This window comes from Lontra canadensis, unplaced genomic scaffold, assembly GCF_010015895.1.
Source record: "Lontra canadensis isolate GAN:19392208 unplaced genomic scaffold, GSC_riverotter_1.0 scaffold8, whole genome shotgun sequence".
Taxonomy (NCBI): Eukaryota; Metazoa; Chordata; class Mammalia; order Carnivora; family Mustelidae; genus Lontra; species Lontra canadensis.
This window is the reverse complement of record NW_022631002.1, coordinates 1,947,385-1,964,077: the sequence shown is the minus strand read 5'-3', so window position 1 is coordinate 1,964,077 and position 16,693 is coordinate 1,947,385. Positions and strand designations below refer to the sequence as shown.

General features: G+C 57.2%; 1 protein-coding gene across 1 annotated transcript in view; it reads right to left on the bottom strand.

The window, feature by feature from the left end:
• The window catches only part of ZCCHC14 (zinc finger CCHC-type containing 14), a 52,071-nt gene extending 35,379 nt beyond the window's left edge, over positions 1 to 16,692 (bottom strand). Inside the window, exon 1 of the mRNA XM_032853794.1 lies at positions 16,129 to 16,692. Within this exon, the coding sequence (XP_032709685.1) occupies positions 16,129 to 16,692 (564 nt within the window). The remainder of the gene's footprint in view (positions 1 to 16,128) is intronic.
• Between the last annotated feature and the right edge of the window lies 1 nt (position 16,693).

The following is a 16,693-nucleotide window of genomic DNA, read 5'->3' as shown; positions in this document are numbered from 1 at the left end:
AACCAGCAAGGACAAACGGGGCAACTCTTCACACAAATTAGGTTTATTACACCAGTCCAGGAGCTCTGGATCTACTAATCCATCTGGGAACGATCTGTCCTCAGAACACAATCAGTGATACCGTCATACGTCGGTACACAAGGAGGTTCATTTTAGCTTTAAAAGAGCAAAATATATATATCTACAAACGACGGAAATACCCAGTAAGATTAGTATCTAAACACATAAATAAACTTACGTCCATATGATTAAACATTATGCATCCTTTAGAAGATAATTTTACAAAACAAAAGGCTTCCGGGAATGCTCACACTCGGATCCTGGGAATGAGGCAGAAGGTGTCACTGGTGCGTGCACACAGGCCCTGAAGACAGAAGAAAATATACCACAATACTAACAGCACTTATCATCTTTGGGTTCTTTTCTAAAAAGTATTCTTCCATTTTCCGCTTCTGCAAGGGAACAGTTACCATCAGAACTGGAAACCCAAGTTAGAGGCTACTAAGTCTCAGTGTAAGTAACTCCTATGAGGAGGGAACACAACACACGAAAACAGAAGCAGCTTCTAGAACCAAATGGCTCACGCTGAGGGGCTGAGCGGCCCAGGCAGGCAGGGCAGACCCTGCCAGGGGACCAGCTGTGGGGGCAGACAAGGCGACAACTACGGCAACTCCAAGGGGCAGGGCACAGACTCCGTGGATGCAGGGTCTCTCGGCTGAAGGCTGAACCAGAGAAGGAGCCGGCCAGGCTGAGGAAGGGCCTTCCGGGCACAGGGATGGAGAGTGTGGGGCCCCCAGGCGGAAGGCCTCCCTGCCTAAAGCTTGTAAATGTCGAGGGGCAGTGGGGCCTGGGCCCTCAGGCTCAGACATGGGCTCCAGAGTGTTGAGCCCCAGAGTTCGACAAATGGACTCATTTATTTTCAGTCTGTTTTCCAAGCAACCCACCTCCATACAAGAAAGAGTATCATCTGTTAAATACTTTCAACTCAGTGGGAAAAAATACATGAAATCAAAAAGAAAAGTGATTTGTAAGCATCTTACTAAAATAGTAATTATGCGTCTCTAAAAACCAGAAAAGGAAAATAGATAGTTTAGTAGTGAAAGCTATTTGCTGACTTAGCCCAAGTGAAAGCCAGTGCTAACCAGAAACCATTCTCCATGTAAAAACATTCCTTTTAAAATTTCTTACCCTGGAGCTGTACTCATTAAAAAAGAGAAAAAGATTACTGCTCAAAACCTCGGCAAAGGTACCAAGTACTTGGCTACATGAGCCCCGCAAAGTGACTATAAAACCACGTCCTTCCACCAGCAGCCTTCAGAGCAGGGCGGCCTCTCCTGGAGCTCCCGGTCCTCCACCTGCCCACCTGGGAAGCTCTTACCGATTCAGACTGTAGGGCACCCCCCCACCCCACCCAGACCAGTTAAACTAGAACCTGTGCGGTGAGAGGAGGGGTCAGGTCCAAACAGCTCCGCAAGTGCCCAGAACCCCTGCCCCAGAGACCCTGCAGAGCAAACTCAAACTGGGTTCAAAGTCAAGGGCCCTAGTTGGCTAAAGACGATATTTCCACCTACGCAAACCTACGGAAAGGGGCTAAAGCAGCACCCCAACGCACTTCCTCGGCTTGTGCAGGGTGAGAGCAGCTAGTACCTAGGAAGCGGCTCTCGCGGAGCCTGTCCCGTAGCAGGTGCTCCACAAACAGCCCCCAGGACCCAGGTCAGAGGCCCAGCTGGGGAGCAGGTGTGGCAGGAAGGCCCTTCCCCCCGAACAGCCACACGAGCAGCATCTCGGTCACTCCAAACACAGTGTGCAAACAGGCGCGGCGTGTTCTCCAGAGAACAGGCAGTGGATTTAAGGTGAGGGCAGGGGAGTCAGAGAAACCAGTGGTTACTAGAGGAAGGAGGAAGGAGCAACAAGGGACAGACACTTAAAAGGCACAGCCGTATGGGAACAACCCAGTCTTAAGAACCTCGAGGGCAACACCGCGTGTGAATACAGAACAGAGCATTCAGGAAGACAGTCCCTTCCAGAAACACTGAAATCGTGCGACCAGCCTGCTGTGGAAGACGCGAACACTAGGTCGAGCCTCGGGTGCCCAGGCCGTGGCCCCTCCCCCACCGCATGGAGCCCACTAAAGCGGGGCACGGGTTCCACACACGCCACTTCCAAAGGGCAGTGGGAGGCATCGGCCGCAGGTCGCTTCTACCGTCAAGACCTCTGACGCCGAGGGCAGTACGCCCGGTGCTGCTGTGATGTGTATTTTGGTCGACAGGAGTTTCAGTGTCGGGGTTTTCTTTGAGAAACTGGCCGCGTGTCTAATACTGAGAGGTAAGTGCCATGATGACCACTTTGGGTCCCCACGTGACACGCAACTGCTGAGACGAATGGCTCGGAGCGCCGGGCAGTCAGCGCAGACGACGGTTTCTCTAGGACCCCCAGGAGACACTGGCCATGACAGTTCAGTTACAGTGTCCAGACGTCGAGGACGGAAAAGGACAAGCGCTGAAACAAGCCTGAAATGACCAGAAAGCGTGTGGATGCGAGCAAGAGCGCATGAAAGGCCCAGAGTGTCAGTAACACACGCCCTTGGGTTTTATTTCCACAGAAGCCACAGATTCCACGTAATGAGTCTTGACCGGGCCGCATCAGGAGCAAGGCAGAGCCGTGCCGGGAGTCGGAGAGGAGGCGTCCACGGTTAGCCACGCGGGGAAAGGTCAGGCCAGGTAGGGCTCAGCGGGACCGGACAGGAAAGACTGACCTCCTCCAGCAGATATAAAACCCCGCATCCGCCCGGGAACCGGTATGTAAGCACAGGAGCCCTGCGACAGCAGGGGGACCACAGCCCACGCCACTCCGCCACACTCCTCCCTCCAGCTCACTCCCAGCTCCTCAGCGCCTCCCTACCCCGGACCAGAAGAGCCGATAACCGTCCCGCTCACATCCTCCGATGGCCCTCTGATCTCGAGGCACCAGGCCAGCTCGTTTCTCCCCCACACAGAGCCTCATTCTTTGTAAGGACAAATGTCACAGTTACTGCAAAACCCTCCTTCCCAGCTACACTTGCTTACAGAGAGTTCATCCTCCCTACCGCGCACAGCCCGTATTTACCGCAACACGCGGGGACCAGAAGCACGTGGCTCTACAGAAGGGCTGAGTACTCGGACCAGCCTCCTCCAGCTGACCAGACGCTAGGGACCACGTAGAAACTGAACGTGACCCAAAGCAGGCGGAAACCAGAGGAAGCTCTACATGTGGAAACAGAGACGCACTGGGTGGGTTTCACGTGCTGCGGACGCACCAGGAAAAGCAGCAGCTGAAGCGCGGCTCCAGCTCCAAGGTCCTGCTGATCCCAGGAGCCCGAGATCAGAATTCGGGACACGGAGACCGGCGGCAGAGTGAGGGAAGAGCCCCTGACGCCAGAGTGCCTTAGAAGGGGAACGTGCCTGGGGCACCTGGGGGGCTCCGTCGGTGCAGCGGCCGCCTTGGGCTCAGGTCCTGAACCGGGGTCCTGGGATCGAGTCCCAGATCAGGCTCCCTGCTCAGTGGGGAGTCTGCTTCTCCCTCTGCCTCTGTCCTTTCCCCTACCTGTACACGAGCGCTCTTGCTTTCTCTCAAGCAAATAAAAATCTTTAAAAAAGGAAAAAAGAAGAAAAGAAAGGGAACATGTGTAATTCTGCATACCGAGTCTGCCCACACCTCTGTGTGAGCCCTTGAAACAGGCACACGCGGGGCAGGACCAAGAAGGCTCACAGCAGAGGCTGTGGCCGCTGTCGGCAGAGGCAGGCGGTTCTGGGGTCGGAATCCGGCCACAGTCACTGCCTGCTAAAGCAAACAGGACCAAACACGACCCAAGGCTTCTACTGTGCCTCGTTCACAAACTCGAGAAGCAAACCCCAAGTCCCAGACACGTAAGGGAACAGCGTGGCCCGCACAAGGAGCAACAGGCCGGGCACCAGGCGGGTCAGACGCCGGGACCAGAGGCGAGCAGCATGACGCGGCCGGTGAAACGGGGCTCAGCAGAAGAAAAGAAAACATTTGTGATCTAAGAACCAAACGAACACTTCCGGAGAGAAGGGGAAACTCTTAAAATGTGACAATTCAAGAAGCGGTCAAGATGCCCGCAGCCGGGGACGCATAAACGAACACCCGGACGTGTGCATCCGTCCACACGCAGGACTGTCACGCAGCAGCGGAAGAGGAGCTGTCACGTCCTGGAGAGGCGCGGAGGAAAACGAAACGTGCACCTGACATTCTGCGCCCCGCGTGACCTCACCTGGATGACTCTGGAAAAGACAGAACTACGGAGACGGAGAAACATCGGGGGCACGGGGGTAAGCAGGCCGAGAGCCCGGAGGACTGTAAGGGCACTGAAAATACTCTACGAGGGACACCGTGGGGGACATTTGTCTGCACCCAGAACCCGTACCACAGTGAGAGGGAACCCTGACGGACACCACAGACTTCGGAGGAGCACGACGGTCAATTTATCCGTGAACTTAAAACTGCTCTAAATAAATAAATAAAGCCTTAAATCACAAAAAAGAAGTTAAATAGAAATTCTAAAATGAAAAAAAGATGCTATGAACTAAAAAATCTATTGGATGAGCTTAACAGCCGTCTAGGATTAACAGGAGACTTGTAGAATTTTAGGACACATCGACTCAAAGTGTCCAATCCAAAAGGAGAGAGAGAGAGAGAGAGGGAGAGAGAGAGAGGGAGAGAGAGAGAGGGAGAGGGAGAGAGGGAGAGAGAGAGAGAGAGGGAGAGGGAGAGAGGGAGAGGGAGAGAGAGAGGGAGAGGGAGAGAGAGGGAGAGGGAGGGGAAACCTGGGGAAGGAAAGAAAAGCTTCTGGGACCTCTAGCACAGCATCAGAAGAAGCTTTAACATCGCTACAGGGGAGTCCCAAAGAAGGAGACATCGAGACAGGAACAACTATGGAGAAATTATGAGTGAAAATTTCTCAAGTTTAGTAAAAGACATAAACTTACAGATCCATTAAGTTCAAAGAACACCAAGCAAGACAGATTCAAGCCCACAGCGCTCGGGCGCCTCGCAGCCAGGCCGGCGCATGCTGGGGACAGGCACGCGGACGGCGGCCACCAGAGAGCCACGGCCTCCCCACCTTCAGGGCCGGAGAAAGCCCATCAACAGAGAGTCCGACGGGCGGTAAGTGCCCATCACAGCACAGGTGGAAGCAAAACATTCTTGGCTGAGAGAGACAAAGGGAATTTCTAACCCACGGACTCAGACTCCCTAGAAAAGCTGAATGACAGTTTCCCAGACTGAAGGGCTGGAGCCACAACGGCTCTTTGGTGAGGAACGGAGCGTGTGGAGAAGAGCAACCGTGGACAGGCACGAGACTGTATTTTCTCAATTTGTAAACAATATTTTACTTCTTTACTTGACAGCAGGAGTGGGGGCAGCAGCAGAGGGAGAAGCAGACTCCTTGCTAAGAGGGAGCCCGAGGCGGGACTCGATCCTGGGACCCCCGGACCATGACCTGAGCTGAAGGCAGACGCTTCCCCGACTGAGCCTGCCGGGCGCCCGTTTTCTTCTTAATCTCTGAATCCACATTCGTACGGAAGCAGAAAGCGCTTCCACCGGGGTGTCACGCGTACAAGTAACTGGCACGTTGACCGTGGCATGAAGGCCAGAGGAGGTGGACGGTCCCGGTGCCCATGTCACTGCGCGACAAGTCGCGGCGCTCACCCCAGGGGCTGCACTGTGGGGAGCTGACACCTGCCGCCGTGGACACCCGACCAGAGAAGAAGGCCGTGGGGCGCACAGGAGCCAAAAGCCAGAGCGGGACTGCGGGACTCGACTTCAGGGAGGAGCGAGCACAGCGACACTCACCAACACAGAGACAACCACCCGGAAGGAAAACAGGGGGGTGGGGGGGCTGGGAACTGCCCAGGAAAAGGCAGGGACAGGAGCGTCCTGGCGGTCCACACACTCACCGCGCTCCGGAGACGGAAACAACCGACGTGATACACACGACGCGCACGCGGGGCTCCAGGGCGAGGACCCCCACAGGCCACTGGAGGAGCAGGAAGGGGCACCGCGGCGGCAGCGCGGGCGGCCCTCGGGCTCTCGGAGAGTGACAACACGGTGGCGGTCCCGCGCACCACGGGGGCTCACACCACGCACAGGGGCTCGCGGGCCACCAGGGCCCCAGACGCCTTCTCATGTCACCACCTTCGCTTTGCCCTTCGCTTTTCACAAAGACGTGAAAACACTGTCACGTACACTTCTGGCTTCCGTCGTAACGTCGTAAGAACAGCCACTTCTAGCGCCACCTGCAGCAAACCGCTTCCACCAAATAGCCCGGCGCCCGCCTTGTGGCGGCTACACGCGACCAAGCCAGACCGGACCTGGCGCCCGCACTCGGACACTTGAGGACCGCCCGGATTTTAGTGACCGGATCGGGGCTAGGCCGGTGGCACTGGTCCCGAGATTTTGTATTTTGTTGAAGTGCCCAAAAGAGAGGGGAGGAGGGACCCCCTCTTCCCCATAAATCAGTGCTCCTCCTTCCGCACGGTAATTTCTTCTAGTCTAGGCTGTGTTTGCAGAAGGCGTTCCTACGCGCGCACGTTTTAATGAGACTCGCCGTGACGCAGAAACCTGAGCATGTAATTTCCTTCTAGCAATTCTACTGAAGCTTTTACCCCAAGTCCCAAACAGTCAGGACACGACTCTGTAGCGCTCCCTCCTGATCATTCTGCTGTCCCTGCTGACGGCGGCCACACGACACTGCGGTGGGCACGAGGAGCACCTGCTGGGCTTGTCACCTTCCCCGGCCAACTCGGACCCCGAGGCTCAGCACGAGCGACCCTTCCGGAAGCAGGAGAGGACGGGAGTGCAGCGGCGCAGTAGGCGGAGCCCACCCACAGCACGGCCGCCGGGGGCAGGGCCCCGCACACCGGTCAGCCCGCACCTCGCCAGCGCCCAGAGCCCGGGCCGGGCGCTTCCCTGTCGTGGGCACCAACCATGGGAACTGTGGCACCCAGAGCGCTGCTCCCCCAGGAAGCGTCTGCACACCAACTTTTGAAAAATAACAAAGTAGGATATGGATATTAAAAACCCACTAGAGTCCACGGCTATGTCAGGCTAAGAGAAACACCCACAAACGCCATTAAGAAGAGTGTCATTTGCTAACAGGTGTTACTGGCAGGTCCACGGAGAACAAAAGCACGAAGGAAAAAGACGTTTCCCCTAGAGTGGCCTTTCATAAATGCCCAACCTCCCGCCCACCCGGCTTCCGCAGATGCTTAGGACGCAGCCCCTGTTGGGTGGCTGAGGCCGCAAGACTCTGGAGTGAAAAAGACCGTCTCTGCCCCCCAGTAAGTCAAATCCGGTGACGGAAATTTAATGAAACCCACCTTCAGTGGAGTATGACAAGGTCTAGGACAGAAGAAGGCCACAGAAGGCTTGTAAGTCTGAGCCAAGAACTGGGGGGGCCCAGGTACCAGGTGTCCTGAGAACAGGCCTGCAAGACTCGGGGGGGGGGGACCGCAGCAAACACAAGGGACGTCAGGCATGGACAGGGGTCAGCGGGCACACCAAGATCTGCACATTGGAGACCAAGACCATTCCAGGGACACCATGGGACCCGCTGCAATAGGCTAAGGGCAGGGCCAGGTGGGATGGGCTGTCACAGACTAGACTCGGGCTAGGAGAACAGATTTCCATAATAAACTAAACCCAGACCAGGGGCGATGGTTTGTTGTAGGAGACTAGACCAGTCCAGGGGGGACGGGTTGTCACAGTAGGCTAGACTCAGGCCAGGAGGATGGATTTCCACAATAAACTAGACTCAGGTCAGGGGACAAGTTGTCACAGTAGACTAGACTTAGGCCAGGAAACAGGTTGTCACAGCAGGCTGGACTCAGGCCAGGGGACAGGTTGTCCTAGGAGACTAGACCCAGGCCAGGGGGTCGGTCGGGCTGTCATAGCAGACTGGACCCAGGCCAGGGGACAGGCTGTCAGAGCAGATGGAGCCCACGCTGTGGGACGGGCTGTCATAGCAGACTGGACCCAGACCGGGGGACAGGCTGTCATAACAGACTAGACCAGACCAGGGGTTTTGATCAAGATGAGAAGTTGGACACGTCACTGTTGTTTCTAAGAGTTAGGGTACTAAAGTTTCTGGATCATTTCATTAAAAGACCCAACAGAACAGCTACAAGTTATTTCTTGTGGACCTTAAACAATGACATCAGCTTAATTCTAAAAGGAGGTGGTCACTCACTTGCCGGCCAGCACGCGTTCTTGACTCAGGGGAAGGAATGAAGTTACGTGAGGCTAGGGGTGTGCTTGTTCCCTGAAAACTATTTTAATCTACGCCCTGGCTCTCTGGCAAATGGCCCAAAAGCTAAGTCCACCTCCACAGAAGTGTGCCATATACGGGACCATTATGTCAAGTGCGATGGGGAGAAAGACACAGAGGGGACAGGCAGAAAGGGGAAACGCTGACTCGGGCTGTGGTGGTGTCAACAGAAAAGAAGCCTGCAGAGTTGCTGAGGGCCTAACTGGGGACCAGGAGAGAAGACAAGCGGAGGAGAGGCATGGGCTTTCGGCTGGGGCACGGGGAGAGCAGTCGCGCAGAAGGACAGGGGAGCCTGCCTCTGGACAGCCGGAGTCACCTGGCCCCTCCCGCTGGAGCTCGGGTCTGGCTGGGCCTGCAGATCTGAGGTTCATCAGTGAGAACACCATCATGCGAGGGCAGGAGAGCCGAGAGCCACTGAGAACGCTCAGAGGAGCCAGAGCAACACCAGCAGTGCCGGGCTGGACAGGGCGGGACACTCAGGCCTCGCCCAGTCTCCTGAGAGCCAGTGTCTGGGGGAGGCACCTCCACACCCACACTTGCTTAAACGTAGAGAAGAGCACCCTCCCCTGGGCACTGCCCTGTGTGGGAGCCCGCAGAAGCGAGGAGAGGTAAGGACTGAACAGCGCGCCGTGGACCAGGCAACTGGGAGGCCGTCCAGTCACCTCAGCTGCGAGAGGGAAAAGGCTGATTCCCCAGCAAGTGGCACTGGGGCAACTGGGTTTTCATTCGGAAAACATGAAACTCGCTCCGTACCTTCCACCAAATAAATTCCAGACGGGTCCGTGGAACCAAAGATGAGAAGCCACCGGAGTTCTGGGCCAGACGCCGCCACGGGGACGCTTGCGCCACGCCCCGACCACCACGCACACCGCAGTCCGCGCGAGGCCCGAGCTGTAACACGTTTCTAATCACCACGCGCGCCCCAGAAGCCGCGCGAGACGATAAAAAGGAACTGCACGGTGACGTCAACAGGCAGGAAAACAAGTTCTCGCCACTTCTACCAACGACCAAAGACAATTTCCCTGAAACTTAAAGAGCTCCTAACAACAAAGAAAAGACCAACACCCAAACGCAATGGGCAAAGGCTATGGCGAGCTTGCCAAAAACTCAAAGCTCGCTTGAAACGTCCCACCTCACTCATCGGGGGCCCGCGAAGCAAACCGCAGTCCCGAGAGGCACCCCTGCAGCCAGGGGCAGCCGCCGGCGGGGACGGGGATGCGGGGGGCTCACACGCCCCACACTGCTCGGAGGCGTGCCAACAGGCACTCACACACGCTGCTGTGGGGCGCCAGAGGCAGGGCCCCCACAGTGTCCAAAATCATTACACAGGCTCCCACCCTTCGGTCCACCATCAACCCCACTTCCAGGCTTCGAGAAGGCCACACACCCTGCCATACAGGTGACACGTACATAATCTGCAAATGACTGAGTTGTTCGAAAGAGTAACACGGGAACCACACGTCCACCGGCAGGGACTCACTCAGCAGCTGGCCAGAAACTAGAATAAAGACGGTCCGCGGCCTGCACGTCCAGCAGAGCTGTCAGGAGAAAGCAGAGCACACAGCTGTGCCAGGAGGAAGACGCCAAGCACCGATGTGTAAATACGAAGCAAGTTTCTCTGGAAGGTACTACAGGGAACAAAGAGGAGGACAAAGCGGGATAAGGGTAGGAAATCTTGCCCTTTAAAATGTAAAGTAGCAGGAATCAACACCCAAGTGAAGGAACAGAATGCTGCCCACACTTGCAACGTCCCACGTGCCCTTCTCCAATGTGTGGGGGAAAAGGGAGATGTTTCACTGAATATTGTTTGTATTTTACCAATTTTTACCTCTGATTATATTATCTAATTTTTTTTTTTAATTTAAAGAGATCATTGAGTTCCTTTACTAAAAACAGACTTCGTCAAAGAAGTTGGGGGCAAAAGCCAGGTCCCGGGAGGCCAAGGCACAGGCTGAAGGGGGGGTGGGTTCCAGTGCACCGTTTTGTGGGGCAGGAGCAGCTTGCACAAGGGCACCCGTCAGAAGATCCTGTATTATTTAAATACGTGCACAGAATGTTTTAGAAGAACCACAGTTGTGCATTAAAATGTCAGAAGGACAGACACCAGGTTGTGAAAACTGGACCACCCCTGGCAGGTAGGAATGAGGTTGGCTGGGGCAGGACTTGGTGACGACGGGACAGAGGAGCGGCTGGCAGAGGCAGACAATGCTGAAGGGAGGAACCGTGACCGTATTTATGTGCCAGGTGGAAAAACAGAGGTCAAAGACTGAGGTGGGGGCAGCAGGGAGGGCAGGAAATGGCAAAGGTCAGACACCTGAGCTAGCAACACCCCTGAGGAAACAGAAAGAGGTGACCAAAACAGAGACGGAAGGACTCGCCTCTGACCAAAAGAACGCTCTGTCTCAGAACCAGGAGTAAAAGGAAGGAAGGTAAGGGCGCACACGAGGCCTCCCAGGAGCTCGTGACTTTCCTACGGACCTGAGAAACACCCATCTAAAATCCCAAACCCCACTCAGAGGCAAGACTCGGTGAGAAGCGTCCCCAAGGCCCGGAGCGCTCCTCGCTGCTGCTGGGATATGACCCCAAGTCTGTGCCAGTCCTTGGGGGCCCCACGGCGAGTGCAGGCCCACCTCCTTATGCCCTGGTCACTGCTAGCAAGGGGCTGCTAGCGTGTCAGGTACGGGAAAGGTGTTCAGTCTCGCCTTGGTCTTCAGTCTGAAGAACCCCAGGCCTCATAACTCAGGGCGACACAGACTTTAAGAATGAACCTATTTTACGCCCATCCATTCAGTGCAAGAGTGGCGGGACAAACTGGCTGTACTAACAAAAGAGAAGAGAAAGAATTAACCTATTTCACGAGGCTCTTGGTTCTGGCTTTGCACCGCGACGGGAAGCAGCTCTACAAGGAGCCCGGGGCGAGCCACCTGGCGGACACTGATCCCTGCAGGGCACAAGGCGGGCCAGAGTCCAGAACCAGAATCCCTCAAGTGACCTGTGCACTCGCTGAAAGCTGGTGGCAACGTTTCCCAAACTCACGAGAGAACTGGTGTCCTAAATGGTGGTTTCTCAAAAGTAAATAAATAAATAAGAAAAAAAAATAAACTTCCAAAGGATCTTTTTTCTGAAATGTAATCCATCTAAGGCAGGGGGGAAGAAAAGAGCACACTTATATAGAAACTATTTTTCCCTAAACGTAACAGAAATTGTTTCTTACTAGCAGGGCGGTCGGCAGCCACCAACTGAACAAAAATGTCCCCTCTGCTAGCTTGCCGCTAAGGCCCTAAGACGCCTCTGTTGACTTGGAGGGAAATATGTATCAATCCCAAATGTCCTCGGTGCAAAGGACAGGTAAAGGAAGTGTGCAGGATGGAGGGGAAATGTGCAAACCCGAGCCCAATACCGGGTAAAGGTCAAACGCCTCAGGAACTTGGCAAGCGCAGACGTGGGTCTGTAACCGGGACGTGGGTCTGTAACCCCGTTCTAACTGCATTAAGGGACACCACCACAGCACTCGGCAGAGGCGGACAGATGACCTGCGGCTTCCACCGCAGCGCTCCAGAACAGCAGCGGGAGCTCTAGCCTCGGCAGAGTTGGACACAGCCCTAGTGCACCAGCGCACATGGGGGTCCTGTTGTCACAGGGGGGCGGCTCCCCCTCCGGTGGGCACCAGCTCCCAGCACATCTGTGAGCAGCGCCGTCTCCACCACGGGAGGTGCCTGCACCAAGCAACCGTGCACGCCAGCGCGGCTCAGCGATCCTATCGTGTGCACATCAGAAGAGGGCGGTCCGGGAGCCTATAAAGCCTGGCCCAAAACGAAGAATCCAGAACGCGGGAGGACATTGTCTCCGGGACCGTCACCAGCAAAGCCGAGGAAGCAAAGGCAGCCAGACGGAGCAGTGAGCGCAGGCCTGAGTCCTCCCGCCGGCCCGCGCCCTCCTCCACAGCCAGAGCACAAGGGCTAAAGCTGGAGCCCCCGCTGTGCTCTGAGGTCCCAGCTCCTCCAGGACACCAGCCGGACACCAGGGCCCAAAGTCCTGCCGGGGAGGGCCGCGTCACTGTCAGCAGCAGCACCGGAAGGGGCGACAGGGACCTCACATGGCAACCCGCACACAAACTACCACGCTGCCCCCTCTGGACCCAAGGATGGCCATCCGTCCGCCGGCGGGAAGCAGTGGCGGCCACCGCCCTGGGCCAGCCCTGCGTAGCAGCCCGCTCCCGGGGTGTGCGGACCCGCTCCCACAGCGCTTACCCCAGGGCGCCCCACGTGGGCACCAGAGAACACCCCCCCAAGGGGGCCCCACCACGGCGCTCCCCCTGCCAGCCCTTCAGAGAGGCTCCGCACGCCGGCAAGATCCTCAAGCAGGTGTTCGGCTGTGATCCTTGTCCTGAGGATCCTGAAACAGCAGGCTGGGGCAGCTTCCCACCACCCTGCCCCGTGACAGCGGATGCGGCCACCCAGCTCTGGACCACGACGTGGACTCCAGACCGTGCCAGGCCTCGACTGTCAGAGCAGCGCCTTCCCCGCCACCTGCAGCCACGGTCTGCACGGCGCCCGCACCCCCAGGCAGGCTTGCATCACCGCCAGGAGGTCCCTCAGACGGCCACGTGTGCAGGACGCTCCAAAGACGACTCGTTCCATGTGCGGGGTAGGGGATGAGAACAAGCGCCTCTTAACCACGGGGGGGGGCGCACAAATAAGCTCGTGCAACAACCCCAGTGTCCATCCACAGACACGTGGCTAAACAAAACGGGGTCTACCCGCACCGTGAACAGTCCTCAGCCCTAAAAAGGCAGAGAAGCGCAGACACAGGCCACCCCAGGAGTCAACCTGGAGGAGACGCTGAGAGCACGGCCAGACACCGAAGGGCACCCCTGGCTGACTCCACTTCCACAAAATGTCGGGGACAAGCAAACGCACAGCGCAGATGGCTGGATGTCAGGGGCTGGGGCGCAGGAATGGGGAAGGACTGTCGATAGGTATGGGGTTTCTTCGGGGGGTGACGAGAATGTTCTGGAAGGACACGGCTGAATGGTCCCACAACTTTGTCAGTATGTTAAAAACTACTTAAATGTACACTTTGAAAGGGTGAATTTTATGATTTTTAAAAATTAAATCTCATAAAGTAAAAAAAGACAAGCATGTACTTCTAATCCATGATCGTTTACACAAAGAAAAGACTGCAGGGGCCCCTGGGTGGCTCAGTGGGTTAAAGCCTCTGCCTTCAGCTCAGGTCATGATCTCAGGGTCCTGGGATCGAGCCCCGCATCGGGCTCTCTGCTCAGCGGGGAGCCTGCTTCCCCCTCTCTCTCTGCCTGCCTCTCTGCCTGCTTGTGACCTCTGTCAAATAAACAAAAAATCTTAAAAAAAAAAAAAAAAAAAGACTGCAAAGGGTAAAATTAAACTTTCCCCCAAAGTATAGCTTTTTACTTAACTAGGAAGAGAGGGAGAGTCCCAGGCGACCTTTATCACACGCTCACACCGAACCCCGAGAACACTGCACCTAAGGCACCTGGCGCCCGTTACCAGCGAGCACAGCCGCGCTCCTGCCGTCTACCGTCCGCCTGGCCGCGCCGACTGCTTTCCTCTCTGGACGTGAAAACGTCCATCTTACCTCATCCACTCCCCTAAACCCTTCTGTTCATCTGCCGAGCAGGAAAAATTATCAAATAATACAGTGAGGGTTGGGAGATGCGGTTGCAAATCGTGACTCTCAGAAAACGTGGTTATGAGAACTATTGCTTTAAACAAAGTGAAGGAAAAAATCGGCCCCGTGTCTTTATCCCTAAGGACAAACACGAGGGCTCTGAGCTCAGAGTTCCAGAGAGAAGGACAGCGGCTCCCAGAGCAGATGCGAGCAGGGCTCCAACGGGGCTGCTCTCCCAGGGGCACAGCACGGGTGAGACCCCGAGACACCGAGAAGGGACGCCGCTCGGACGTGAGATTTCGGCAGAGGAGCCGCCTGCAGGAGCAGCAGAGGGCGCGCCAGGCCTCCAGAGTAACAAAGTCACACGGACCAGAGTGACAGAGGGGACATGGGGAAAACTAGACACCGCGGTTGCTGTGAACCAGGGAAGCAGCAGCCCTAAGATGACTCACCGTAACGTCGTTATTAAGGGTCAGGCAGAATTCTCCAGTCTCCCAGGGATGAAGAAAAAACACGGTCAGCTCCAAGTGACTATTCAAAAATCAATTTAGAAAACAGGAACCTTCTGAGACATAAATATTCCAGTGTGTAAGGCCGGCCTCGCCTAGCCAGCACTCCTCCACAAAAACCCAGAGGGGCTGGACCTGGCAGAGGAGGGAGCAGTCCCTGCACATCTGGCTGGGGACGTCACGCGTGACGGCACGTCGCCCTCCAACAGGCCCGGGGGCAGGGAACCTGCCATGGGCTCCACCGGGAAACACCAAGCAGAGGCGGGACCCTGGCCAAGGTCACACAGCTGGCCAGTTCCGAGTGCGTGAGCAGGGGTGACGGGGAGCCTGGCCCTTGGGGTCATCAGAGGGATTTCTCAGTTGACGGAAGGGCTCTCAGATAAAGCACATTTTCAATCTAACGCCAGCTCCTGCCCCAGCACGACCATCATCGCCATCTTCCCCCTCCGTAAGGGGTGAACGTGTAGACACAAAGAATCGTCTTCAAGAGCTGAACAGGCGCAGGGAAACCCAGACCGCAGCGGCCGGCGTCACAACAGGAGGCCAGCAGCTCGTGCGGCCGACCATCGGGGCGGGAGAGCCCAGCAGGGGACACGGCACTGGCACCCGACAGCCACACGGCCCACCAGGACGCTGCTCCTCCTCTGTGGTAGCTGGAACACCGAGCTTCGACCGGGGCACAAGGTGGGGCGCACGCTGGCATTTAAACACTCGCTAACGACAACACAGAAGAGAACCGCCGCCCGCCCGGAGCTCCCCCTCACCGGAGAAAGACAAGACACAGGTCAAACCGGTGCGGATGGCACAACCACATCTCAGAAGAAAACCCTGGGGAGAAGAGCTGCAGCCCAGGCTTGAGCCAGCCTGACCACCACCAGCGCAAACCGACAGAAGCCAAGGGTTCCACGAGAACGGCTCTGACGCGGAGAACGGCACACGGCCCGACAGGTCCTGACTGCAGTCTGTCCCCCCATCTGTCCCCCCGAGTCCCAGTGTCATCTGAACACAGGCCACACGGGGTCAAAGAGAAACCCTTTCTCCTGGAGCACCATTTTGGCACTAGGTCCCAGGGGGCTGTGAAAAAGGAGTTTGAGCCCCAAACGCTTGGTGTTTACGTAGTTTCAAGACATGTAGACAAAAGTTGGCATTTCCAAGCGGATGACCACAAGGCCCTTCCTGTTGAGTTTGCAGACGGAGCCGTGAACCCAACATTCCTTAGGGGACCAGCACCCCGGGACTCCGGGCGGCCCGCACGCGTCCAGGGCCGCGGACGTGTTTCTGTGCGGGTCCGGCAGCCTGCCCCGCGGCGGCACCGGCCCACCAGGGGATAGGACACGCGGGCCGGCAGGGCCCCGCACGGCGCCCGCACCATCCGCGGAGACCCCCTTCCCCACCGCGCCCTCCCTTCCCGCTAAGAAACACCAGGCCTGGAGAACCGGGGCGACGCCAAGCGTGACTGATCGGTCGCCCAAGGACCCGAGGAAGGGGACAAAGGCCTCAACGCGCCTGAGGCCACAGCACGCAAGAAGGAGAGGCACAAAGGGGCAGCGCACTCCGACCGCGCAGGCCTCCCCAGGACCCAGGCGCCCCGACAGCGCGACCGCCCATGAGGGGCCCCGGGGCGCGGACGCGGGGGCGGGGGTCGCGCACCTTGTGGCAGGCCGGGCAGGTGGGCAGCGCGCTCTTGCCGCCGTGGCCCCCGCCGCCGCCGCCGCCGCCGCTCAGGCTGCTCTGGATCTGCGTGAGCTCCTGGCGCAGCACCTGCTTCTGGTGGAAGCTGAAGGCCGGGTGGTTGGAGGCCATGGTGAAGAGCAGCAGGAACTCATCGCCCGTGCGGCCCTCGTTGAGCTGCAGCCCGTAGTTGTGGATGATGGAGTCGATGTGCGTGAGCGTGCGGTAGAGCACGCCCGCCGCCTCGCGCTGCTCCGACCCCAGCAGCGCCAGCGACACCAGCAGCTTGCTGCGCACCACCTCGTCCGTCAGGTTGGTGAGGCTGCCCAGGTCGGCCGGGTTGTTGGCCTTGATCTCCGAGTCGCGCAGCGAGTGGTAGTCCTTGCGGGCCAGGTCCTCGAGGCACGAGCCGAGGAAGCGCAGCTCGAGCGGGATGCACAGGTCCAGCAGGCCGCACAGGAACTCCACGCGCTGCGGCGACGGCAGCTCCGAGAACCAGCGGTACACGCCGTCCCTCTGCAGCGGGCAGCGCTTCTCCACCATG